This window comes from Siphateles boraxobius, unplaced genomic scaffold, assembly GCF_051911475.1.
Source record: "Siphateles boraxobius isolate OS27281-9 unplaced genomic scaffold, OSU_SipBor_1 19, whole genome shotgun sequence".
NCBI classification, from domain to species: domain Eukaryota; kingdom Metazoa; phylum Chordata; class Actinopteri; order Cypriniformes; family Leuciscidae; genus Siphateles; species Siphateles boraxobius.
The window spans coordinates 22,612,995-22,638,661 of record NW_027508799.1 but is presented as its reverse complement, the minus strand read 5'-3'; the positions used below and the strand labels follow the sequence as shown (position 1 = coordinate 22,638,661).

Below are 25,667 nucleotides of genomic sequence, written 5' to 3'. Positions count from 1 at the left end.
AATGTACTACACACAGATTAAATAGGTTACAGCTCAGTCTGACATTGAATTATTTTGAATTGTGAAGTAGCCAGCACTAATCAAAAAGCATTATTATGCAGACACTTAATATGTATTGATCTCCAAATAAGAAAACGTTTCATTTTATAACTCGCTCGTACTAGATAATTTGAACCAGTGAGTTGACGACTCGAGAACAGATGCAATCGGATCAGTCCAATTCATGAATGAATGAATCATTCAGTTCAATTTCTGTTAAAACGATTTAACAGGTTCATTGAAAAGAATCGGCTTATTCACGAATTGGACACCGCTCTGACGTCTCAGAGTGGGTAATGATTTCTTTACCCAGTTCAACATAACGAAAAACACTATGTTTTTATGATATGTAGAGGAGTAAAAAGTATGATATTATGCTTTTAGGTTTCACAGCCCTAAAAAATAGTGATACTGGAAATATCTAACCTTCATAGTAAAAATCAAAGGGCCAGATTTACTAAACAGGCCAAATTAGCGTGAGAGCACAAAACCAACGGTGATGGGAGTGGAAAGTTCTGCACGTGATCTACTGATGATACGCAAATTAAAGTACACGTAGCCAGATAATTTCCATGTCCAACGCAATCTACCCAGATCAGCGCAAATTAGTGTCTGGTTTAAGACATGCTTTTTTGGGGGCGTTAAATAATGGCACAAATACCAGTAAATTGACTAGCGCAAACCTTAGTAAATCACCTTGCATGATTCATTTAAATAATCTCCTCCCACTTCTGAAAGGGAAACTCCTACAAATGCATATGGTATAATGTCAGCCACAAAAACAAGTCTGTCCACGCCTGTCCACGTGTCTTTAGTAAATCCTGACAGTAGTTTTTTTATGCAGTTCTACTTCCATTATCAATTTTCAAAAAAACAAATCAGGAAAGAATGGTTACTTGTGTTCTAAATATACAAACAGTGCATTACCTGGACATGGACTGAGGCAGCCTGCCTCCCTGACTCTTGTCGTTCCACTCCCTGGAAGAAGTGTCGGAGTTGGGCTCTATTACCGCATTTCCACCATGTGAGGTTTCACTCTGTTGTCCTTTGATTTCAGTTCTGCTGCCCTCTACATCAGGAGATCCTTCTCTCAACTCCTTCTCCCTCCCTCCAGATGTCACGCTAGTCCTCTCATCCATAGACGCCTTTCTCAGAGCAGGAGATGGGGATGAGGAAGGAATAAGAGGAGATACGTTGAGGCCATGCGTACCTGCAAAAAGGAGCTGATCTACGTTTGGAATACCCTCTCCTTCAGCCGAGGGTACCTCGTGTCCCTCGCCCACCTCACTCCCGGCTTCAAGAGTCGTCCTGCTTTCTGAGGGGGAGACATCAGAGTCCAGGGGGCTGGTGCTTAAATCCGGTTGGGGAATAGGCTTTAAGAGTAGTGCAACTTCTGCACTTTTCATGAGCACGCCCACGCAGGCGCTGAGGGGTTGTGTGGGACCCTGGAGCTTGGAGCCGTACTGCTCCAGATCTTGCTGTAAAGTGCGCTGCAGAGATTTCACAGCATGTTGCAGTCTGAGCAGAAACATATACTGCCCATGGCTCACCTGAGCACTCAGGTGCTTCTGAACGTGCACTAGCACCTGCACGTCTACTTCACTGGACGAGGACGAGGAATCAAGGGAAAGAGACGAAGAGGAGTCACTGAATAGGCCATCTAGAAATTGTGGTTTGTGGAGACCATTGCTTGGCGTGTTGCTTGGAAACGCATCAGTGGTGTAATACTCCTTAAGAAGTTTCTTCCTCTGCAGACGATTGGCAATCTCTGCTGACTCACTGCGAGGCAACAGACCCGACCCTACACCTGGTCTGAGCCTCTCGTTGTGCTGTGCATATCGGGAAGGGTGGCATACCCAAAGTGTCAGAGGGAAAGAGTCCACGCAAGGTGTCGGACGACCTCGCCCACTGCGTGAGCCCTCATAGTCCACCCAGAACTGAGAGAAGTGCAGAGCCCACAAGTCAGTGGCTGCTGGTGTTTTGAGGGCCTTGGTGGAGAGAGATGGTGGAGCAAGGCCCCGGTACACATCATGAACACGTGTATCCTGCTCATGAGCATGCCGCTGGAAGACCGGATGGAGCACAGAGGATGATTTTTGGGCATGAGGAAAGGAGGAAGAGAGGGAGGTAAAGAAGGGTTGCTCCTGGAAAGCCTGCAAAAGGGCTTCCAGACTGGATCGTGTGCATCCGGAAGAGTGCCGTGTGTTAGTGGCTACCATCTCAGAGGTCTGCACTGACACAGAGCGAGGCTGGCCAGGCTGAGCCTTCTCCTGGTCTGCAGGAATCACCAGCTACACACATTAAAACATTAAAAAATTGTATATTAAAATGCAAAAAAGATGGTACAATACATGTACAGCATGGTTCCTCAAATTAGGGCCAACTCACCAACCTGTAATTTTCTAATAACTATGAATATACCTTGCCTAGTGGCGCTTTTCCACTGCATGGTACGGCTCGGTACGGCTCAGTACGGTTCGGCTCGGCGCGACACGGTTCGGCTCGCTTCGCTTTTCCACTGCGTGGTACGACTCGGCTCGGTTCGCTTTAGCTCGGTTGCTTTTCCACTGCAGTTAGTACCGCTTCAAAGTGGGTGGGATTATGACTGATCGTTATAGTTTATCCGCTCCTCGGCAACTAACAAGAGGAACGTCTGCGCTTCTCGTCCACTGACCACGATTCAGCCATTTCTTTTTTGGAAGTTTTTTTTCTTCAAGCAAGTCAAGCAAGTAGTTTTAAAACATTGGAGGCTGTTACTGGCTATTTAAATCTAGCGGGTTTGATATATTGCAAATACAATGACGCTGGTAGTGACGATTCTGTCTGTCTGACCAATCAGTGATCTACAGTGCTTCCACGTCACATTTTAGTATCGGTACGGTACGCTTGGAACCTCAACAGAGGTGGTACCATTTAAAGCGAGCCGAAGCGAGCCGTACCGTACCGTACCATGCAGTGGAAAAGCGCCACAAGTGAGCCGTGCCGAGCCGAGCCGTACCGTACCATGCAGTGGAAAAGCGCCAAAGCGTGCCGTACCGAACCGTACCGTACCATGCAGTGGAAAAGCGCCACAGGTGTCTTTAATTAGGACTGGAGCTAAACTCTGCAGGGCAGTGGCCCTTCAGGGCAAGATTTGAGGAACCTTGTTATCAAAACTTATTGGCTTCAAAGAATGAAAATCTAGTGAACTCACAAACTATTTTATGCCTACAGGGGCATTTAGGAAAGATAGTTGTGATGTTACCTCGAATTTGGGCCAAAATGAGGTACCTTAGCTACCCACAATTTGAAACAGACACTGCAACCCACATTTCACTGGAAGTATGCAAATGTAATTTAATATCTACCTTCAGCATGAGTCCGTCCACTCTGATATCTACATGTTCGTCAGGTTTCTGTGAGTCATTGAGTTTGTACAGCTCCATGAATTGTTCTAAGCTCTGACGAAGGTCCAGTGCAAACAGATTAAGCCAAACCAGACTGCGCGAGTCAAGCACCAGCTGTAGCGCGTTCAACTGCACATACAGGTTGGGACAAGGGACTGCGGGGAGAGAGTATATTCGTGTCAATTCAGACAATCTTTGAGTTGAACTGAAGTAAATATTCAGATTTTTTTAGTGTTAATGATGGATGTGGTCACTTCTGTCTTACTGGGATAGTCTTTGCCATCCGGGTAGTAGTACTCCGTGAATTCGGCATGGATGGCCGGCATCTCTTGGGGGAGATAGAGGGTTTTCTTATTGCAGGATATCATGCTTTGAGGACTGGAGCGTGGCTGGTCTGCTGTAGACACCTTCAACATAGCAGAACAAGCTACTTTTTAAAGGGCTCACATTTTGAGCATTCAAGCTGTGTTGCATCTGGTTTGATGTCATCAACAATGATGACATCATTGGTTCTCACATGTTTTTTTAAGTTTATATCAAACATGGCACAACATGGCAGTACACCATATTTGAATTTGATCTGAGTTGAGAACAAATGGCGTTAAACAGCTATTGCAGAGGAGAAGATTATCAATTAATAAGTTTCTGTTTTCTGACTTGGACTATAGACTGCAATTCATATGGCCCACTTTAATGATATTTTTGCAACTATGTGACCTTGTTTTTATGAAGGAGTATGTAGATTGCAGAAAATTGGTGTGCGTTTATCCACACAAACCTGATATATGCTGAAATCTGCCATCCGTAGCACAATTGAGCTGGACATGAGTTGGGTTCTCGGTGCAGATGGAGGCGAGAAGGAAGTGCTGGAGCTGGTGGAGATCTTTCCTGTGGGAGACACACAAACTCAAATGTCACAATCCCAGTGAATCATCTGCACAAACCACAGCCATGTGTTTGTGTGGCACCTCAAACACACACCAGAGAGGTACCTTTCTCCAGACACCAGCAGCAGTTGGCCGTGGGGGAGAGCGGCCATAAGCCATCTGGGCCTGAATCCAGCTCCCTAACCATTATCCCTTCACCCTGCGCCTCTAAGACAATCGACTGACGGACTGGGGACACAGAACCCATTACGCAAAAACTCTTAAACTACGACAGGTGTTAGCTGCTTTCAGGACACACTTAATAACCACTGCAAAACACTCGAAGGACTTTATTTAAGCCATGATCACCATATACTCATAAACATTAGCCGCACTGCGCTACTGAGCTAAAAACTGTACACTTTAGCTAAAGGCCCTTATACAAAGACTCTGCTTCACTCTCAGAGGCCACATGGAAAACTTTGAACATCACTGCAGCCCATAACTGTGTTGTCTGTGTCATCTGAAAGTGCCCTACAGTCTTTGAGAAGAGCCCTTAAAGTGTCACAAATTCTTGCTTTATTAATAGTGTTTGGATGGGCAGATGTCCAGATTTATGCATCAACGAAGAACAGCTGTTAAGTAACCAATGTCCAGATCATATTTAACCAAAAATCCCCCAAAAAACAACATATAAATAAAATGTATAAATAAAGTTAGCAATTTTTTTATTATTTTCATGGCAAATACACATTTCGCACCCAAATTATCATTACCAATAATGTGTAGAGAACTTTTTATGCATTGTAATAGCCATTATTATTCCCAACTGTGATTCAAAAATGATATTTTTTGTATTACAGTAATATGGGAAAATGTGTTAAATTGTCATGAAAATAATTTCACGATGCAAAAAATATTTATGGTCCAAAACTACTTTCTGAACATCTAATTCTGTACATTTAACCATATGGTACTGTTTTGAGGGTGTGTAACAAAAGTGTGTGTGTGTGTATCCTTACCCTCCTGTTTAAAATGCAAAAAATATTTATGGTCCGAAAATACTTTCTTTTGACTTTTAAGTCAAATATGATCCAGACACAGGATAGGTTGCATGAAACTAATCCATTTATTGTTTTTCTGTCTCAGTAAGTGTGTGTTAATGGGCAGGACGTTCTCACCGTGCTGAGGGGAGCTCTGGGACTGCCCACTGACTACGTTTTTGAGCATATCCACATTAGATTTAAACTCCTCCAGGAGAGAACGGACCCAGGTCTCACGAGACTTTGTGGCCTCGCTGTAATGCATCCAATGCAAACAGCCCTCACCTGAGAGAAAGAAAGGCATTTTCTTTTTAATAATCTGAACATCTTCCTGTTCAACAGGTTATTAAAGGAAGAATATTTTTTTACCAGCTTTGTGGAAGGGATAATAGTCTACAGTGATAGAACTGAAGGACACCTGCATTGCGCCACCATCTAATCTCTTATTAATTCCTGCAGAGGAAAAAAAAAGAAAGAAAAAGACACATTCCAGCTGAACACCACCAAACTCACATACTTTGGTGTTAACAGTATTGTGGGTGGGCATGTGGTACCTCTGTCCTTGGTATTGGTGTCGTCACAAATATGCAGGTCCAAGTGTGTGATTTGGAGGTGGTGTGAGGTTTCACGAACATCATAAGAGTTGAAGAGCCGTTCCATGGAAGCGCTCTGATCTGCTGTGGCTGAAGCCTGCTGTGTGCGCACCTGCTGGGCTGAGGGGGGTGCCGGTGTTACCTAAAAACATCAACAGAGTTGTTAGTATCCATCTATACTAGAAAACTTAGTATCTATACTGTATCTAAAGCTCAGATAACACACTAAAGACATTCCAACAAAGATATTTACAACACTTGACACATCACCCACTGCAAAATCTAGGATTAAATGTTATAACCAGTAAGGGGCACCAAAATATTACTCGGATAATAGAAGCAAACATAAAAAAAGAGGTAGTCGGAAACAGCTGGTGTGTTTAATTTGAGAAGGGATGAGGAAGTGCACCTGTGTGGTGTCGGGGGGCATGGTCTTCCTCTGTGCAGCTGATTTCTCCATGGCTTCACTGAGAGACTTAGCATACTGCACCATGGCCTTGAGCTGAGAGTCCGTCAGCACCCACAGCAGGTCATCCAGGATCAGAATCAGCTTTGATGCAACAACATTACAGTCTTTCATCTGGAAAAAGAAATGGACATACAGCCATGACATACATAATGTGCAACTTTAAATTCTTAATTTCTTCATCAGAAATATATACACTAATGTTCAAAAGTTTTAGATCGGTGTGAGACTCTTTTGCTCGACCAAGGCTGCATTTATTTGATCCAAAATATAGCAAAAACGTACTATTGAAAATTAACCGTACTATTACTATTTTTAAAAAACGTTTTCTATTTGAATATATTATAAAATCTAATTTCTTCCTGTGCTACATCATCACTCCAGTCTTCAGTGCCACACGATCCATTAGAAATCAATCTAATATGCTTATTTGCTGCTCAAGAAAAATGTCTGATTATTTTCAATGTTGCAAACAGTTTTTTCAGGGTTCTTTGAAAGATAGAAAGTGCAAAAGAAAAGCATTTATCTGAATTAGAAAGCTTTTGTTCGGCAAAAATCAAGCCTGGATGGCGTGGACTGGGTTGATCCCCTCTATGATCATTGCCATCAGGCCCCTGCTGATTTATTACATGTGTTTTAGTTATGTCCATCCTTAACTTAGTTTTGGCTATCAATCTTTAATTGTTTTTCTTTAGTGACAAAGAGACAGATTGAGCCTTCCCCTTTGGTTGCACTTTTTGGACTTTCTCCAAATGTCACTGGCTTGTCTGGAAATGCTGCAAAGGCTTTTAGCTAGACGGCGCATTCTTCTGCTGTGGAAACAAAATTTCCCTCCATCTTTCGATGACTGGCAGAGAGATGTTATTACTCATGAGCTTCATTCATTTGGAAAAAATTAGGTATACGATGAAGGACGACACGGGTAAATTTTCTGAGGTCTGGGATTGTGGCTTAAACCTGTTCAGGAGTATATGTGTGGATACTTATATGTAAGGTTTTGTTTGTTGATGATGTGCATACACTTGATATCTGGTCAAAATGTCTAAACTTTAACGATCCACCATATATTCTATACTTGAGACATTATGCTTGACCTACTTTGTATTACACTATGTATTAAGATTTGTATTTATATTTATTGGGTGGGGGGGCCAATATTTTTACACTATTCTCCTGTATCTGTATCCTGGTATTATTGTAAAATTTCAATAAACAGATTAAAAAAAGAAAAAAGAAAAAAGAAAGAAAGCTTTGTAACATTATACACTACCGTTCAAAAGTTTACGGTCAGTAAGATTTTATTTATTTATTTAATTAGGAAAGATATTCAAGAAATGAATACTTTTATTCAGCAAGGATGGTTATTTTAAATTGTAAAATTTAAATTTTTGTTTGTGTGTGTAGCTGAATGCTACCATAATAAAACGCTCTAATCAGCTGCCAATATTTGGACTATCAACAGAGAAATGGATCCCGGCTGCCCGCAGAGCTAAGAACTGATCCATAAAAGAATGACTGCTACACACACACCCTCAGAAATACACACGCTAGTACACAGTGATCCAAAAATTGACAGTTTGTATCTAATTCTGTACATTTAACCGTATGTTACTGTTTGAGGGTTGTGTAACGAATGTGTGTGTGTGTGTGTGTATCCTCACCCTCCTCTTTAAAGTGACTCTGATCTTTGATTGGTTGGTGATGAGGCGTATGGGGGCTCTGAGGACCTCATGTTCTGTGTTCTGGATGGCATCTGCTTCAATCCTGATCATCTGCCAGCTCACTTCCTTAAACGTTAGGATCTAGAATGCATCATAGTGTTAGCATAGAAACACATGCCTCATGGACTCCACAACACCAGAGAGATGTATGTTGTCACCTCTCCACGTGTGGGGTCCAGGATGCGTGTGTATCGCAGGTCACCAGTGGCCCAGCTGGTGTTGACGCTGAGGACCTGGAGCTGCGAGAGCTCGAAGGAGGCATTAAAGGCTTTGGCGCTGATGCGGATCACTATGGAGTTCACAGAGAGTGAGATGCCCTCCACCACTTTCTCCGCAAAACCATATTCACTGACAAAAAGAGAATAAAAGTTCAAAATAAACCCCCACATATAAACATGTAATATCATAACATTGCGAGCAAGTTTTATATTACAACAAACACTCACCAAAAAATAATATCTAGCCAAAAAAACAAAAAACAAACAAAAATAAATAATTTCTATGGCTTTTCAATTTATATATATCCAGGTTTTTCATAACAAAGGGAACCATGAAAACAGGAAGAAGAGGAGGGGAGATACGAATAAAGGCCGTTAGAGCCGCTTAACTGAAACCTACCTTTGACCTGAGGCTGTTGCAATGGGTGATGGACCGTTGGGAGGGCGAGGCTCGTCACAGGTGCTCATCTCCATGACAACTTTATCCAAAGACTGAAAGAAATGATTTACAGACTCAATAATTAAGCTGCAGAAAATGTAACTGCCTTTAATCAGCGCAGATTAGAACAAAACTAAACAGTAAAAATGCAACTATAAAAAATTATATATACATATATACACTTTTATAAACAGAAGAAAAAATAAATAAAACAATGTTATTACCAGAGAGATTGGATGAGTCTTCAGCTTGGTCCATGGGATCTAGGTCGCACACACACACACACACACACACACACACAGACACAGGAAAAATATATTTACAGTTTATACAACACTGTCCTTTGTAATTAAAGGCACTGTTTGCATGACTGATATATGATGCTGTGTATTAATAATATTGCTGCAGGCCTCTAGATAAACACATACACTTTTAAGGGATTGGTTTTATTGTATTTCCTTAATTTAGCCCTCAAAAGTATAACCAAAACTTATGGAAAATATCATCAGAATTATAATTATAATTATAATTATAATTATAATCACTAAAGGTTTGTTTGAAGGTCATGTTTAGGGGTGGGGAATAGGAAATATCATTCTCTTATTATGAAAACCATAATTCATATTACAAATTATTATTATTATTATAAAAGGATTAAAATAATGTTAAATTATTTTTTATTATTAATAACAATGCTAACAATAATAATATAACTAATTCTATTAATACATTATTATTATTATCATTATAAAAATAATATCAAAGTTGTTAAATTTATAGCATATGTAACAATTTTTTAATATTTTTTAAATATATTATGTTGAAATTAATTAAAAATAAAATGCTATAAAAAGTTATATAAACTATTTTAAACACTACACGTGAATTCAATTAGACGATATTATAATGCACAATGTGAAAAATTTACATGTAATCTTTATTATAATCTTCACTATTATAATTAATATTAATAATATTATTTTAGCATTACTATTATTATTATCACCACTATTATTACAGTAAATATTACAAAATGAATTAAAAATTAAAATTAAATAGAACAAATTACTATTTTAAACACTACAACAATATCTAGATTTAGACACCATAATAATTCTATACAATGTTTGTCAGATTACATTTTTAATAAAGATTATTAAGTGTTATTAAATGATTACCTTTTAAATATTAAGGGTTAACATTACATGAGGTTTACTTGATGACAAGATAATCTAAAATGTAAAAATAGGGGAAAAGAGGACACAAAAAAATAAACAATATTGTCCAAAACGATTAAAAAATAAAGAAAGAATCTCTACTAACTGTTTGATAAACGATATGGCACATATTGTGCACAACATAGGATCGACATTATGCAAATTTGAATGCAGTCCAAGAGTGAGGGCTGAGCTCATTTAGCAGAGCTATTCCCAGCAGATCCTATAATTCTAGTGTCAGAGGGACTCATAGTGATGATGTTTTCAAGAAGCCATGGAGTCTCATACCCGGATGGCGGCCTTATTGCAGAAGACTTTATTAATGGCGAGCCAGGTGGGCAGATCCAGCATGTTCTGCAAAACCTCCTCATCCAGCTCCAGGTTGGTAAGCTGGCCCTCCCCTTTCAGAGTGCTCAGATTAATCTTATCTGGGGAGAGGTTCTTAGCAAACCTGCAGAAAAGAGAAAGAGAGGGAGAGAGAGAGGAACGGGGAGAAATGAGGGAATAAAATCAGTAAAATGAAAGAAGTGAATGAAGGGAAGCAAAGAAAACCACATTGCAGTTTTCTTTTATGGTTTAATTCTATTGACTGTAATTCGAGCTTCACAAGCAAGCAGATCGGTAAGTGGTCATGATGTGACCACTGAGCTGTGTGTGTGTGTGTGTGTGTGTGTGTGTGTGTGTGTGTGTGTGTGTGTGTGTGTGTGTGTGTGTGTGTGTGTGTGTGTGTGTGTGTGTGTGTGTGTGTGTGTGTGTGTGTGTGTGTGTGTGTGTGCGTGTGTGTGTGCGTGTACACACTTCTACACATTAATAAGTTCAATTCAACTGATTAAAGTACACAGTGCAAATGTGATCACATACTAGATAAATTGCTTTTCAATGATTACCAAAAAAGCGGACTGGAAGTTACTGATCTTCAATGGAAGGTTACATTGACTTCAAGAATAATTATTTATATAAAGTAAAATAATTCATATAAAATAATTAACGTTTACATCATATTATTAATATAAAGTTGCTATTATTACAATTATTTTAAATATTATTATTATTATTATTACAACTATGCTATGATGTTAGATTTAGACATTTTAAATGCTACAAGTAAATCTGTTCACTGAGGCATTAGTACAGTGTAAGGTTGATTGCAAGTCAAAAATTATCAATATATTTTGTCTGATTTCATCTTATACTCATGCTGCTTTTGTAGAATAGATGGTTAAGTCAGAAATAATTATTTATGCCATTTAACTCCTTAGCCTTTGACAATCCAAAACTATTGCTGATTATTTGTCTTACATGGGAAGCTAATCATTCATTATTCATCCATTCATTCATCTATCCATGGATTAACATCCATCAAGTGGAGGGTTAATGCTCTGATCATTGCTCTTTTACTAAAGATGCACACACACAAAAAAAAACATCATGGGTGAAAATGCAGCTCCATAACAATTTAAATGAATGCGACTGCCAATAGGGGAAAGTTGCTACATTTGCATTTGGAGATCGCAGACAGGCCAAGTTTTACATCTAGGCACTGCTGACCTGCCATCCACAATGAAATCAATAGTTTTAGAGAGTTCTCTGATGCTAAACTTGAACATTTAGCAACCTTGGGGATCTGAATGCGCAATAATGACCAGGAGAACCAGTAGTTCTGCATAGCCATGACCTTCTGTTTCTGAGCTGATTGATATTTCAGTTAATGTTTAAGAGTGTTCCCTCAGCGAGCCAAGGTTGATAACAGAACTCATTTGTTATTTCCTTCAGCTGTTTTGACTCGGCAAGCTAATGGCACAAACAGGTCAGGGTGTGGAAAAGCCAGTCACTCAAAGCCTATGTGGCCAAGATCAATGTTATCCTGGGGAAAATTTTTTTTGGTGTGTCATAGCTTGAAGATGTTGGATGGCCTGTTTATTTGCCCTTCAGCCCAGTTTAAAAGCACTAACACAGAGTCGCTTACACTTAAGATGATTGGTCCTTTGAGAGTTACCGTTAAATGTGTAATAATTAGGTCCCAGACTATGTGTAATCGGTGTTTGAGCGAACAGTCTTAGATGGCCGGTTAATCCTGTTTCACTCCAACAGATTCAAATAAAGAGCCTTACATAAAAGGAGTACAAGCAGATTATTAAAGCCAAATTACGGAAGGACAAAACGCTAATAACCACTTCACTAACTTTAAAGCTTCTCGTATAGTGGCAGCTAAGTGTTTAAAAACTGCACTGAGGTAACCACTGGCCTGGGAACCTAGAAACAACTGTACTTTAGTTTCATGTAAAGATAGATGATAAAAGTTCACAGCGTCTGTGTTTCCAAGAACTGAATAAGGATAATAGTGTCTAAAGGTCAGACGCCGTGACACTCATTTTCCTGAAAGTCTCTCTTTGTAGTCCTGCTTAATGTGGTGAAAAACATAAAATAAAATAAAACAAAATTAAATAAATGAAAAAAATGAATGTAAACTAAAAGTTACATATAATAATGAATACATAAATAAATAAAACATTAAACAATAAAATGAAACAATAAAATGTAATTACACCATAAATTAAATAAAATTAAATAGAATAAAAAATAAGGATAATAGTGTCTAAAGGTCAGACGCTGTGACACTCATTTTCCTGAAGGTCTCTTTGTAGTCCTGCTTAATGTGGTGGAAAACATAAAATAAAATAATAAAACAACACATAACAATATACGAAGCAAAACAAAACTTGTATAAAAGTGATTGTTTATTATTCATTATTTTTGTATTGAAAGATGGAAGGAGGGAATTGAGGTGGAGTCGTGATTAAAGTGTGAAGTTTCCACAGAACTGTGGTGTGAATTACTAAAACCGCCGCAGCGTGGGCTTGTTCATCACTGTGTGTGAAACAAAAAAAGCAAACACGGGACGAGAAGTATGAAACCATGCAAACTTTCATAGACTAGCCAGTTCAAAATGAAACACAAACAGTCTGGCCACCGCATTACGCACCTGTGTTCTGTGAACGGTTAAATATTCATTCAGACACGGCCTACCTTCTTCAGTCCCTGATATCAGATATCGGGTCAGAACGCTCCACCACTAGAGGGAAGAGATCGGACAGGTGCCAGCCGGGTGACATTAGGTGGGCTCAGCTCAACTACACCTGGGTCGTCTAGTAGCAAATCTCAGATAAATGCATCTTTATTCTGTGCTAATGGACTGAACTTAGCACTTATTTCGATGTTGAAAAGCCACAGTTAAAAGTACAATCTGTAATGTTTTCGCAGCCAGAGGTGAAAAACAATAACAAATACGAAGCTTGATGACACTGTGAAGAAGAGTGGAAAGATGAGAGATGTCGTTTTCACCATGCAGAGATGTATGGAATTCACAAATCATTTAAATTATGTATCAGCTAATAAATTAGTTTTTGTATTACCTGAACCTCTAATTACACTTTTTTATGTCATCGTAATGAATTAGCTGCAAAGAACGTGAACTGTAATGCTACATTATAGCCCGTTAATGATACGTGACTATTTGTCAAAAGATTTGTTGGGTTATTGCTGCGCAGTTTTACACGTTTTAAACAATCGTACTAAAAGTAAATTTGAATGAAACCGCAGTATTTGCAAGTAATGGCTAAATATTTTTGTGCAACACATAGGCTACTGTATTTAATTTCACTGCCACAGACTCAATCACCAGACTTGATAAAAAGCGTTACATGAAGTACAAACAAAGTGCAATATAACTCTATGAGTACAATAAATAATATATATTTGCTTACCCGTCTATTAAAACACATGCAAGCGAGGAGTCTATGTGGATGGATTAAGTCCAAGTTTGTCGCAAAGCTTTCTCCATTTCGTAAACGCCATGCTGATATTGATACTTGTTTCATTTCTCCGTTTGTCCCAAAGCCTGCTTACCTCAGTTGATCTACGTTAACGTTTTTTTGGATTTTCTGTACTCGCAATCAGTAATCGTGAACCATGATGACTGAACGACAGGGGCGTGCAAGATATTGTATCATAGATATGCATAGATCCCTCATTAGCGGCTTACGTATATATATATATATATATATATATATATATATATAAGAAAGCCTATATGGTTTCTACAAGCGGAAAGCGAGGATAGCGTGGATATTGCACAATTGATATGCGACCGAAAAGGGACGAGCCATTATTTTAAAACTGGAATTTCTCTGGAATTACAATTCCTTGGGAACTTTTGGGATAATGCAAGTACACAACTGCATGAAATATATCACACTGTGCAAGTGGTTTTTGAATATTTTATTACAAAAATCTTACATATTGTACCATTAAAAACAAAAGGAGGGTCTGAAGATCAAAACCAGTGGGAAGGACAAGTCAAGATTTACAAATTCACACAATTTTCCTTTGCATGATGTACTGTATACTGCCATACTCCCCTATTCTAGATGACACGGAGGTCATTGAAAGACAATAAATCAACATCCTACAAAACGAACAGTGTTATAACAGTCAACACATTCTGTCCCAGTGATACCAGCACTGCTGAACCGACGTGAGGGTGGTGTTGGGTCTAAACAACACAAAACAGCACTGTCACATAGACAGACACCTTCATACCAATCAACTATCACATAATATGCACAAAGCTCCATAGACTGAAATCACATAGAAGAATGAGTAGACTCAGTCACAGAACTTAATTTAGGCCTATAGCCTTAATTTCGCAGAACGCATTTAAATACGACCAAATTTGTTAAATGGAGTAGAAAGTATGTTTAGGCAGCTGAAAGCAAAAACAATTATAAAACTTTACCGTTTCAACTTAATGATGGATGGGGCACATTCAAAGTTACTGTAAAATAGCGATAAACTATACTGAGTGCCGAATAGTTTTTCTAATTTAGAATGTAACAATTGGTATATAGTACAATTGCTGCTGCTGCTACTAGCCTATTTCATAAAGGGAGTAAGTCAGTCCAGTCATCGTTTAAAGTGAATTCACCATACATTGATTAAGTGCGTTTAACATGGTGAATTCTGTGGCCACTCTGTCTATCTATACTGCCTAGAAATTAGACGGAATAATGTCATAATTTGCATCTGAACTCATCACTATGGGAAATGAGCTCACAGAGATACAGTGTGTTCTGTGACATTGCAGGGAACTACACTGCGACCAAAATGGTCGCATATGCGACCTTTTGAAATGCCATTGCGACCGTAATTTTTAATGGGTCGCAAATGTATCACTGATTATTTTTGTACCTATGTTTTTAGGCAATATGCTATGCTTTACTATGAGCATTTATTAAAACAGAAATGTGTATTTTAAGAATACGTTTTATAACGTGCTCTGAGCATTCAACACATCAAGTTGGCTTCAGCCCCGCGACCGTTACTTAGATTAAAACGTACCATTGTATCAGTGCTGCGCGAGCTCTCTCTCTCAGAAACACGGACGCGCGCACACAGAGAGAGAGAAGATAATTGTAAAATGAAAATTGGCTATAGTTTAAATTTTGTTCTTGCTTGTTTTTTTTCTGTCAAAATGTCAGAAAGCATTTTGTATTATCCATCCGTGTTTTTAAAATTCGTTAAATGACGGCCGTTTTACTGCTAAAGCCCTCATTATAGGCCTATGTCGGATTCATTTAACTTATACTTGATATTATTTTTATAATAAGTGATTTGTTATGCTATTATTGGACTTCTTTCTATTCATTGTCAACTGTTTTCTATAAATATGTTTGTATTGGCTAACATTTATTCAGCTAATGCGTGTCCTGTTTAAAATGTGCAATGTTCAAACGCAAAGAAAGCACGTCACAAATAGAAGCCGTTTTCCCTGGATATTGGAATAATAAATACAACACTTTTTTTTTCAGCATTTTTTTTTTTACTCTTTTCTAGGGGTTTCTTAATTTTAGACAAGTTGACCAGCACACATTATATGCAATGCAATATAATGCATGCGTGTCCTATGTGTGACATATTTTGCACACAGGTAAAGGTGCCCAATATCAGTCATTTCTAAATAAAAAAAAGAAAAGAAAAGTGTTTTTAAAAATATCTCTTTATTTGATTATCAGTAAATTTGTTTTCTATACAGAGATATCGACCATAACAGCAATATTAATATCGGTTATCGGTATCGGCCACAATTTTCACATCGGTGCATCACTACTTACGAGTTCACGAGTCTGCCCATCTGTGCAAACCATAGCATGTTGAAATCCATTTTGCTCTTTATTGTGTACAGTATTTTCTATTGCAGTAAATCTATCCCAACCAATGTTAAAGAAAACAAAAACAAGGCGGCATGTGGTTTAAAACATGGCAAGTAAAATAAAAAGCACATCTGTATGCAATACAGTTTCATTATTGTTCATTATTATCCAGAGCGGCTTACTATAAATAATTTGTGCGACCAAATCATATTTTGCGCTAGTAACTGAAAAAGTTAGTAGTGCAAGTGCCACCAGTGGAAAAGGTTAGTGTAGTTCCCTGCATTGTGATAAGACGTCCCACTACTGTAAACACTGTTAGTGTATTAAAAGTACAAAAGTGTATAGCCTAACTCTTATGGTATCTTGGTACCACGTCTGTGAACATGGGAAGTCATTTATAGTCAGCATGAAATTACTTTTAGAAGTCATTTTACATCCATATATGTAACTTTTTATTTTCAAGAGAAACAGGAGATTTAAAAAACAAAACAAATGTAGGGTTGGACTTAATTTTATTGAGAACTGACTGACTGCCAACTCCACACCTAAAACACGGCAAGCAACCAATGGTTGAATCTTATGTGGCCTTGATGATCTCACTTGATATGGAATATGGTTCCAGAGGCGGAGCAAGTTACTGGGCTACATAATGACACGCAATACAAATGCGAACATTTATTCATTAGGTATAATGTACACTAATTGTGCAGAATAAGCCAAGCAACACGATTAGAAAAAAGTAAGAAGGAAATTTGAAATTGTAATGTTTAAAATCAACATGACAAATTCTCTGTATTTTGTCAACCATATCTAACACAATAGCGGCTTGGATCACTGCACTCAGTGGATGAATTTTAAAGTGTGGGCATTAGGCTTGGGCGGTATCCAAATTTTGATACCGTCAAACCTCCTCCCTATTTTACCGGGGTATACGGTATTACCGTGACTAATTAAAAATTATGACATAAGGCTCAGACAGCGTCACCAAACTGTTGGCTTGTGCCTACACCGTTCAGAAACTGAATACCAGATCGGGACAAAAAATATATTAAAAAAAAAAGGCCAACCCGTGCACGTTGTGTCTGATCCCTGCTGACGGCATTAAATGTAATATGAGCCGGAGCCCTATTTAGACTCGACTATTTTTAATACGTGGGCCGTTATAATATGGTGGCGCCAAATAATTTTTTAACCCAGGTGCTGAGGGGGTGGTAGATATAAATACTATTTATAAATGAGCAAACATGGGACAATTAATAATATTTAATTATTTTAATTATGACAATTGTATTCATTTTATTAATTAATTTAAATTAAATTAACAAGCAACAAGCAACAAGCAAGAAGTGCATTTGTAAATCCGGTGACACGCGTCCATTGATATTTATTAATACAACTTTTCTGTCAGGGCTGCAAAGATTAAGTTGACGATCGCCATCTCCTAGTGAAGGCGCATATATAGAGAGAAATGCAAATCACGGATTACATAATCAGAAGGTATAGGATAGCCTTTTTCTTTTCGTTTTGAATTGTTTCGTTTAAAGAAATTGACGATTTATATCTCCGTAGTGAACGCGCGTATAGAGAGAAATGCACATCATGGATTAATCAGAGAGTATGCTGCCTATATTTCTTTTCCTTTAGAATTGTTTCGTTTAAAGAAATTGACGAATCGCCATCTCCATAGTGAACGATAGAGAGAAATGCACATCATGGATTACATAATCAGAGAGTAGGCTAGCCTCTTTCTTTTCGTTTTGAATAGTTTCGTTTAATTTGATGATCGCTTTTTCCGTATGAACGCGCATAGAGAGAAATGCACATCATGGATTAAATAATCAGCGAGTGGCCTATTTCTTTTCGTTTTGAATTGTTTCGTTTAAAGAAATTTCAAGCTTTATTTAGATATCTGTCATGTCTGTGAGACATACACTGAGTTTCGGTTAATTTGTAATGAGATTTCAATGCAAGTGACCGCGGCGCGCCAGCGCACGATCATGTCATGATTATGTTGTCTGCTATATTTGATTCTTATTTATTATTGGTTGATAAAAAAAATATTAAAATTAAGATACAATTTATACAAAACGAAATTCACTTTTAAGAAAGGCCTTTTACTAAATGAAACTTAATTAAGTGGTCAATGTCTGACTCCCGATGCATCCCATCTTACTCGTACTGTTCAGTTTTCATTATCAACGTAAAAAAAATAATACTATAATATTTTAACAAATATAAACTAATGCGCTTATTTAATGAACTCGGGGCAAAATGCATCTTCGCAGCAGTGAGTGGGTGGTTGTTTCGGAGATGCGACATTAATTAGAGGTGTTTCCATCTCTCGCGGTCACCTTTTTTATTGCAACATTTACATATTGCGTCAGTATTTACCGCCACTCCCTTCTCTCTCTCTCTCTCTCTTTCTCCTCCACACTGTCACTTGATGACAACTACATAAGCATTTTTAGGAATTGAATAAATTATATTTATATATTATATATAAGTGCCGGTAATGACGGTATTGAAACTGATACCGTTGCTATTTTAAGACCCCGCGGTATACGATATTACCGTAATACCGCCCAACCCTAGTGGGCATCTCTTAAATAAGATGTTTGAAGGAGATTTTGCCCAAGTCATGGTGACTTATTAATCTAATGCTTTACGCCAAGGACACAGAAGGAGAGCTCTGAATAGCCCAAACGCAGCAGTTATTCACAGGATGGCATAAGCCCACGCAACGCAAATGTCAAAATGACACACACATAAACACACTCATAGAGCCGTCCTGCCTCTCAGCACAGGGTTTTAGACAAGCCCCAAGAGGTGCATGGATGAATTCTAGGCAGAAAAAAAACAGCATCCAATGGAAGTCGTTAGAGAACAAAAGCTGAGGGACAGAACCTGAGGAAGGTCGGCATGGCGATAACATTGACAGAAGCGAGGACGAACATCACAACAGCGGTAAAAGAGAACAGACGGTTTCTTTACAAACTAAGGGCTTTCCTCCTCACAGCAGACGTCATTGCTCTTCTTTTTGGCCTACAAACACTGATCAACCCGAGCCATAGTCCAGAACTACAGTAAACCGCTTGCTATATAAACATAGACCTCTAGGCATATGCCCAATAATTTAACTTCTCGGAGGACACAACACAGCAGCTGTAATTTTGTGATCCAATTCTGATATGTTTCTGATTCTTTTATTGGATAAAGATATATATATTTGGTCAAATCAGCTTCATTATACTGACCTTTCTTAAGACTCAGTCATTCAACACAACCACAGCAAAAACTCAATTTCAAGACCTGCATTTCCTTATTTATTATAAGACGTGCTAAAACATCAAAGTCTAACTACCAAATGGATGAATCAAGGGGAAACTCCAGCAGCCATCTGCAGTCATTCTGAGTCTGTGTGTGTGTGTGGGTGTGCAGTTGAGATCAGACAACCTCCATTTGGATAAATGTAAAAAGTGCTTTAAGTTTCACTTCATTTCACACAACAGTGATGTGAAACCTCGGCCTCAATATGTGGAGGAAACCCTGCATCCTGATTCTGTTTGGGTCCCGGAGTAACAGGAAGTAACTGTTATAATAGGAGTAACCATTTTCAACATAATTGACCGAAAGCTGCTAAAGAGCCACATGATGCTTGTTAGGTCTTTTGCAATAAACCTGATCAATGCTAAAACACACACACTGTGAATGACAGTTTCTGTAGAAGTGCTTTAGAAAATGCACCTGGGAATGCATCTGTTCAATTGTGTCAGTCCGCTGCCTTTTTCCTGTGTGTGTGTATAGATTTTCTACAGTCTTGCACTCAAAAACACTTTATTCCGCCTGGTGAAGAAATGTAGCTACAACGAGCATTGTGGTACTTTAATTTAATAAAATTAAACAAAATCAAGTCAGACAAACATTAAGTCAAAAATGATTAACTCTATTGTACTCAACCTCAGGTCTTTAGAAACCTGTAGGACTTTCTTTCTTTCATGGAGAACAAAAGAAGTTTAGCAGGATATTCAGGCTGCTCTTCTCCATACAATAGTGACTGGTCTCTCTCCATCCATTTTCATTAATGAAAAACAGCCGCTATTTCATGTTTGGAACAACTAAAATGTGAGTAACGACATTTCTTGGTGAACTATCCCTTCAGACCAACACTGGTCTTAAGAATAACATTGATTCTCTAATGAAAATATATTTTCTCAGTGTCTGAAAAACTAGTTCTAAGAATGCAAAGCCTCCTTGACCACCACAGGAGTTTTACCCTGGTTTTACAATGAATAACCATGAGCACAAGCAAACAAGACAGGACTGTGTTTGCCAATTCATCTTCTAAAATGGGGGCCACGGACTGGAAATACAGGACAGGCATGTTTCTTTCCTCTGAAAAATGCCTACAGCTTCAATCAGACCTTTCCAGGACATCTTCTGATTTTCACCAAATCAGACTCTCCAAAAACATTATTTAAACATAATAATAAATATAACATAAATAATACAATAGTTTTATAAATGTATTTATATATAAAATGTATTAATGTAAATATATTACATACTTGTATTTAACAAAATGAATAAATAATGTAACGTAACAACACAATATAATATAATATATATAAAATATAATATAATATAATATATATAACAGTAACACCCAACATAGCCAAAAATGTTTGACAAGCTATAACAATAAATATGAGACTATTACAGACTGAAAAAGTGCTTCCGCAAGATGAAAACTTGATTTTGTGTAGCTCAAAGTCTGGGCGATGTTAGTTCTAATCTACACAATGTCATAAACAATAAGTCAAGGTCCATAGAGTGCATTTTTAGGAGGCCTTGAGCGCCACTATTCCTCCAGAAAATGCAGAGTGTGCAAACAACACGTACAAGCTCTAAATGTGTTCACCCTGAAGGGTATGGCCAAAAGTTAAGAACCTTTTGAGATGACATCCCACACATCTTTATTTTATCACGCTGACTGGTTGACATTGTGGAAATTAGATATTGCTTATCAAATGAGGAACACCATAAGACCACATTTCACCATTTTACCAAATGACTCTTGCGTCATTTTGAATGAATAGGAGTAGTATTGCATTTCATCTGGATTCGCTCCACTGAGGGAATAAATAATGCAGGTAGGTTGGACTCAAGAACTAACACTACAATGGCAAACAATAGTGAAACCATTTGGCACAATGTACACTCGGCAGCAAAAGGCGAAACGTTGTGTATGTTGAATCCAGGCCTCATCCTAACAATCCACCCAGACTTAATTCAAGTTTCCACAACAAACTGAACCCAGAAATTAATAGACGTGACTCGATCAACCTGCGCAATTGGAGGGTCGACTGTAAGGGGCCATTCCCACCATTGACACAAACTCTAATGATAACTATACAGTTGTAATAAATATTCTAATTCTAAAACAATACGAAAGTCCACGCCACAATCTGAGAAACGGTATCACTGAAATTGCTGGTACAATAAAAACATTGACAGCTAATAAGAATCCATCAAACTTTTAAAGAGCTTGAGTATTTAAAGCAGAACTAAGTAACTTTTTTACCTTAACCGAACAGCTTTGGAGTCATTGTAATGTTTATATTACTGATTTCGTGTTGAATGGTGGTCGTCTCGCACCCCCCTGGTGCCTGTGAGCCGCAAAACCACCCTTGCAACTTTGGGCCGGCGGCCCGCCGGCCTCAGTGTTAGGAAGTATCGTGTGATATTAGGTCTCACGAGGTAACGAATTGCTTTACGGCACTGCACGCGTACACGCCCCCATCCAGGATACGGCTAGCTATAAGAACAACTATCGTCCGATGGCAAAGTTGGCATATAAGAAGCAGAAAGCTAGAAAAGCATCGTCGGAGGAACAGAGAAAGAGGAAATGGCAGACTGACCGAGCGAGGAGTCAGATACAAGTAAACGTCGGACCTGCGTTTTCAGAATGGCGAAAAAAAAACGAAGAAAACGCGGTCGGAAGAGTCTAGAAAAAGGTAACGAGAATCTGACAGCACGAGGAACCAGACAAGAGTCCCACTCGCTCAGTCTTTCACTGTTAAAGTTGATTCCTGCGATTATCATGAGAACAGTTGTCAATATCTCACATAATTATCAGGACATAAATAAGCCTACATGTTGTAAATAGTGTAAATGAGCGCAATTTGCATACTATTATGATAAATTGCAATAATCAACATCATAACGGACATTGTTACGAAATCAGGGATCTCAAGTGTCACGCATTGAGCGTGACAGTCACTCATTTCGGTCTTTTGTCACGCTCTCCCGCCACACATTGTATTTCTCACGCTGAAAAAACTATCTGTAATATATTAAACATGCCAAAACTCTGGCCGCGCCACTCTCACTGTGGAACTGGCAGGAATCAAGCGCGTCTCCTCTGGTGTTGTTCGTCGAGCTACACAATAGCCAATCAGAAAATAGCACTATTGTATCTGGGTAAGATTTAACGCAACAACCAATGACAAAAATGTATCTGTCGGCTGGATGTCACTCTTGCCTGTCTTCAAAACTTGAGAGCCCTGCGAAATAATGCGACGTACATGATACACTTTATTGGTGTCATCTGGCATTTAGGCTCAGGTAAGCCTAACGCTGTAGGCTACTTTATTATTATGAAGTGCAGAGGCCGTGAGTGCAGATACGCTCTGCGTGAGTGGTGTTTACGATAGTAACGTTAAATACAAGTACTCTACAGCGACTCTAGGGATCGCTGTTTGACAAAAACAGAAATCCTGCATAGTGCCGCTTTAATGCAGCAAATGATACAACTGAAGAGCGAGTTCAATAAACAGATTTTTTTGGGCATCGGTGGATGCTAATATAGTTATTATATAGTTATCTTGATAGTTACCATTGTTGGTGTGAATGGGCCTTAAAAGTCCTAGAGATTTCAACACAACTGGAATGCATTTTTAGAAACTTTTACATATCTTTTGAACATCCTTGTTTAATAAACCTGCTTGTGTGTTAAAGAGATTTCACCCAAAAATGAACATAATTTACTATCTTAAGTCACAATTGTCTGTGTTTTTCAGTCAATGCAATTAAAAGTCATTGGGTCCAATGCTGTTTTAGACCAAAAAATGCCCAACAAAACACTGAAAAACATACAAGTTTAGGCCTGGTGATGTAGACATATTGCGCTCAAAATCAGGACAGACACTCGAGGGGACACAAGTCACCTACCGAATACTATGATTTAAAGTCACTATTCGATGAACAAAAGATATGTTTATCCATAATTTGATGTACTTCCAATAGTAACGGCTTATCGAAAAAACAGGGCGGAGACATGATGGTTCTATGCATTGCTTGTTGATTGGATTTTAAGATGAGGCCATTGCTCTCAAAAATGGAGGCAGAAAATTTAACGACGCTCAGTCCGACCTTCCGGCCTCAAAGGTGTGGCCTTTGAAGCCAGAGTCCTTTGAAGGATGCAGCCTTTGAATTGGGACAGAGCCCATGACCACGGCCCGGTTTCACAAAGATAGACTTTGACTATGGCTTAGATATAGTATAGTCAGACTTCTTCAGATAGACATCTAAATCAGACCGTTGCACAAAACACTTAAGACTCTGACTATCTTAAGTAGGACTACGCTGCAATGCATTCTGGGTAAAATAAGACACTTTTCAAAACAAAAAACATGGCGGATCGAGTAAGCGCATTCAACTCAGTGCAGTTTACCCCAGCGGAAAATATGTGTTTGTTGTAGGAGTATAACAGTTACAAGGACATTACTTGGGAAATTTAGCGGAGAATGTAGTAACAAGAAGAAACGTTAAATTTGGAAAAAGATTGCTACGACAGTTAACAGCGTTAATCCAACCGTTGAGCGGAGCGTTAAAGACGTACAGAAAAGAAAAGTCCTCATTATTATATATTTCCAGTAGGTTACTGCGTTCCCTAAAAACCCTTTCCCTTCTCATAGCTCTCTCCATAACGTCGTCAGCAAACCACAAATTATGAGCCATTTTCCCTTTTCTTTTGGCTGTTTGTTACTGCTGGTTGCCGAGGTAACAGAGTCATAGACCTAAATTAGCCTGGGTGTGTAGCTGGTGTCTAATTTTTTTGGTCTAAATTAAGTCAGTCTTTATTTTTGTGAAACAGTCTAACTTGCATTAGACTAGTCTGTGAGCAAATTTTAGACTTGTCTAACACTATAGACCAGTCTAAAATAGCTTTGTGAAACCGGCCCCAGGGCTAGGAACCACTGCACAAGAAGAACTAGTTATGACACCTTAATTAAAAAAGGAGGCCAATAAAAAAAGAGAAACAAACATGCAGAGTGAATGAGCTGAGGGTTTTTTTTTTTCATGCTGACTTTAAGATCTATCAACATGGTTTTTAAATATATCAGACTCTTAAACCTTACATTTCTCTCCCAAAATTATAATTATCTAGATACATCCTTGGGTTACATGTCGTCCTGAAAGCATCCTACTAGACTATTTCATAACTTAACTTGATAACTTGAAACTGACATTTAAGTGTCAATCAAAGACAACAAATTAGTTGGAAATGGAGTCAGGCTGTCATGCCTGTAATAAGTGAATCCACTTATTACCAACGATTTAGGCTAACCTGTCTGAAACGGATGAGGGGTTGTTTCCAAAGTAGAAGACATCTAAAAGAGATTTAGCCAGCTCTCTATCACACTGACCCATAAAAACATGAGGCCAGACAAGACTCGTTTGGCTGGAGACATGACACCCAAAGCATGTTCTGACATCAACCCAGTTGAACAGCATTTTCTCTGGCAAACTGTCAAACCCCAGTTATGACCCATCAGCATGTGTCATCCAGCACAGCCACATCAGCAGGAATCATCCCAGCCTTACACCATCGGTTCATATTTATCAGGCATCGACATGCATGTAAAGTGTATCAGTAACGTTAAGCGATCAGCTCTGACCTGGAGAGGTGTTTCAGGATCTGTTTCTTGATCAATCCAGCCATGACCAGTATCTCATCAATCACTTATCCAAGGACGGGCGGTAGAGTTTGGAAGCTATACATTTTAGGTTTCCTCCGGTCAACTGGAGTGCTTTCTTCTAAATATTGAAGCGTCGTGATAGGCGTATATAAACATGACTCGTAGAGGCGTCCGTCGCTACCGCTTTACCGTCGGGTCCATGTTGAATGCGCAGTGACGCGTCGGTGGACAAGCGCGCATGCGCAAGAGCACACCACGAAAATGAGGCTCGCCCAATTCCGTCGAGCCAATAAGAATTAAAGTTTACGTCACATCATAGCTTAATATTTATATTCCATTAGTAAATAAGGTCAAAGAGACTTTTTTTTATCTTATTCATCACTACTTTATATATTTAGACAAAATTAAAATTCTAAAATATAAAAATTGTATATATATATATACACCTACAGTACTGGTCAAAAGTTTTGAAACATTACTATTTTTAAT

At 38.5% G+C, this 25,667-nt stretch overlaps 1 protein-coding gene across 4 annotated transcripts in view; it reads right to left on the bottom strand.

The window, feature by feature from the left end:
* bltp3b (bridge-like lipid transfer protein family member 3B) overlaps window positions 1–25,441 on the bottom strand; it is a 37,406-nt gene extending 11,965 nt beyond the window's left edge. For 2 of the 4 annotated variants that reach the window (XM_077234312.1, XM_077234311.1), the window contains exons 1-14: window positions 25,158–25,408; window positions 10,277–10,439; window positions 8,996–9,034; window positions 8,733–8,824; window positions 8,273–8,462; window positions 8,055–8,195; window positions 6,337–6,507; window positions 5,889–6,069; window positions 5,704–5,787; window positions 5,473–5,619; window positions 4,204–4,313; window positions 3,691–3,832; window positions 3,387–3,580; window positions 967–2,330 (exon numbers count right to left, since the gene is read on the bottom strand). In XM_077234312.1, the coding sequence (XP_077090427.1) occupies window positions 967–2,330; window positions 3,387–3,580; window positions 3,691–3,832; window positions 4,204–4,313; window positions 5,473–5,619; window positions 5,704–5,787; window positions 5,889–6,069; window positions 6,337–6,507; window positions 8,055–8,195; window positions 8,273–8,462; window positions 8,733–8,824; window positions 8,996–9,034; window positions 10,277–10,439; window positions 25,158–25,201 (3,062 nt within the window). In that variant the 5' untranslated portion in view covers window positions 25,202–25,408. Of the gene's footprint in view, window positions 1–966; window positions 2,331–3,386; window positions 3,581–3,690; window positions 3,833–4,203; window positions 4,314–5,472; window positions 5,620–5,703; window positions 5,788–5,888; window positions 6,070–6,336; window positions 6,508–8,054; window positions 8,196–8,272; window positions 8,463–8,732; window positions 8,825–8,995; window positions 9,035–10,276; window positions 10,440–25,157 lie in introns of all 4 variants that reach the window. The other 2 variants (XM_077234310.1, XM_077234309.1) reach the window with 2 other exon arrangements.
* Between the last annotated feature and the right edge of the window lie 226 nt (window positions 25,442–25,667).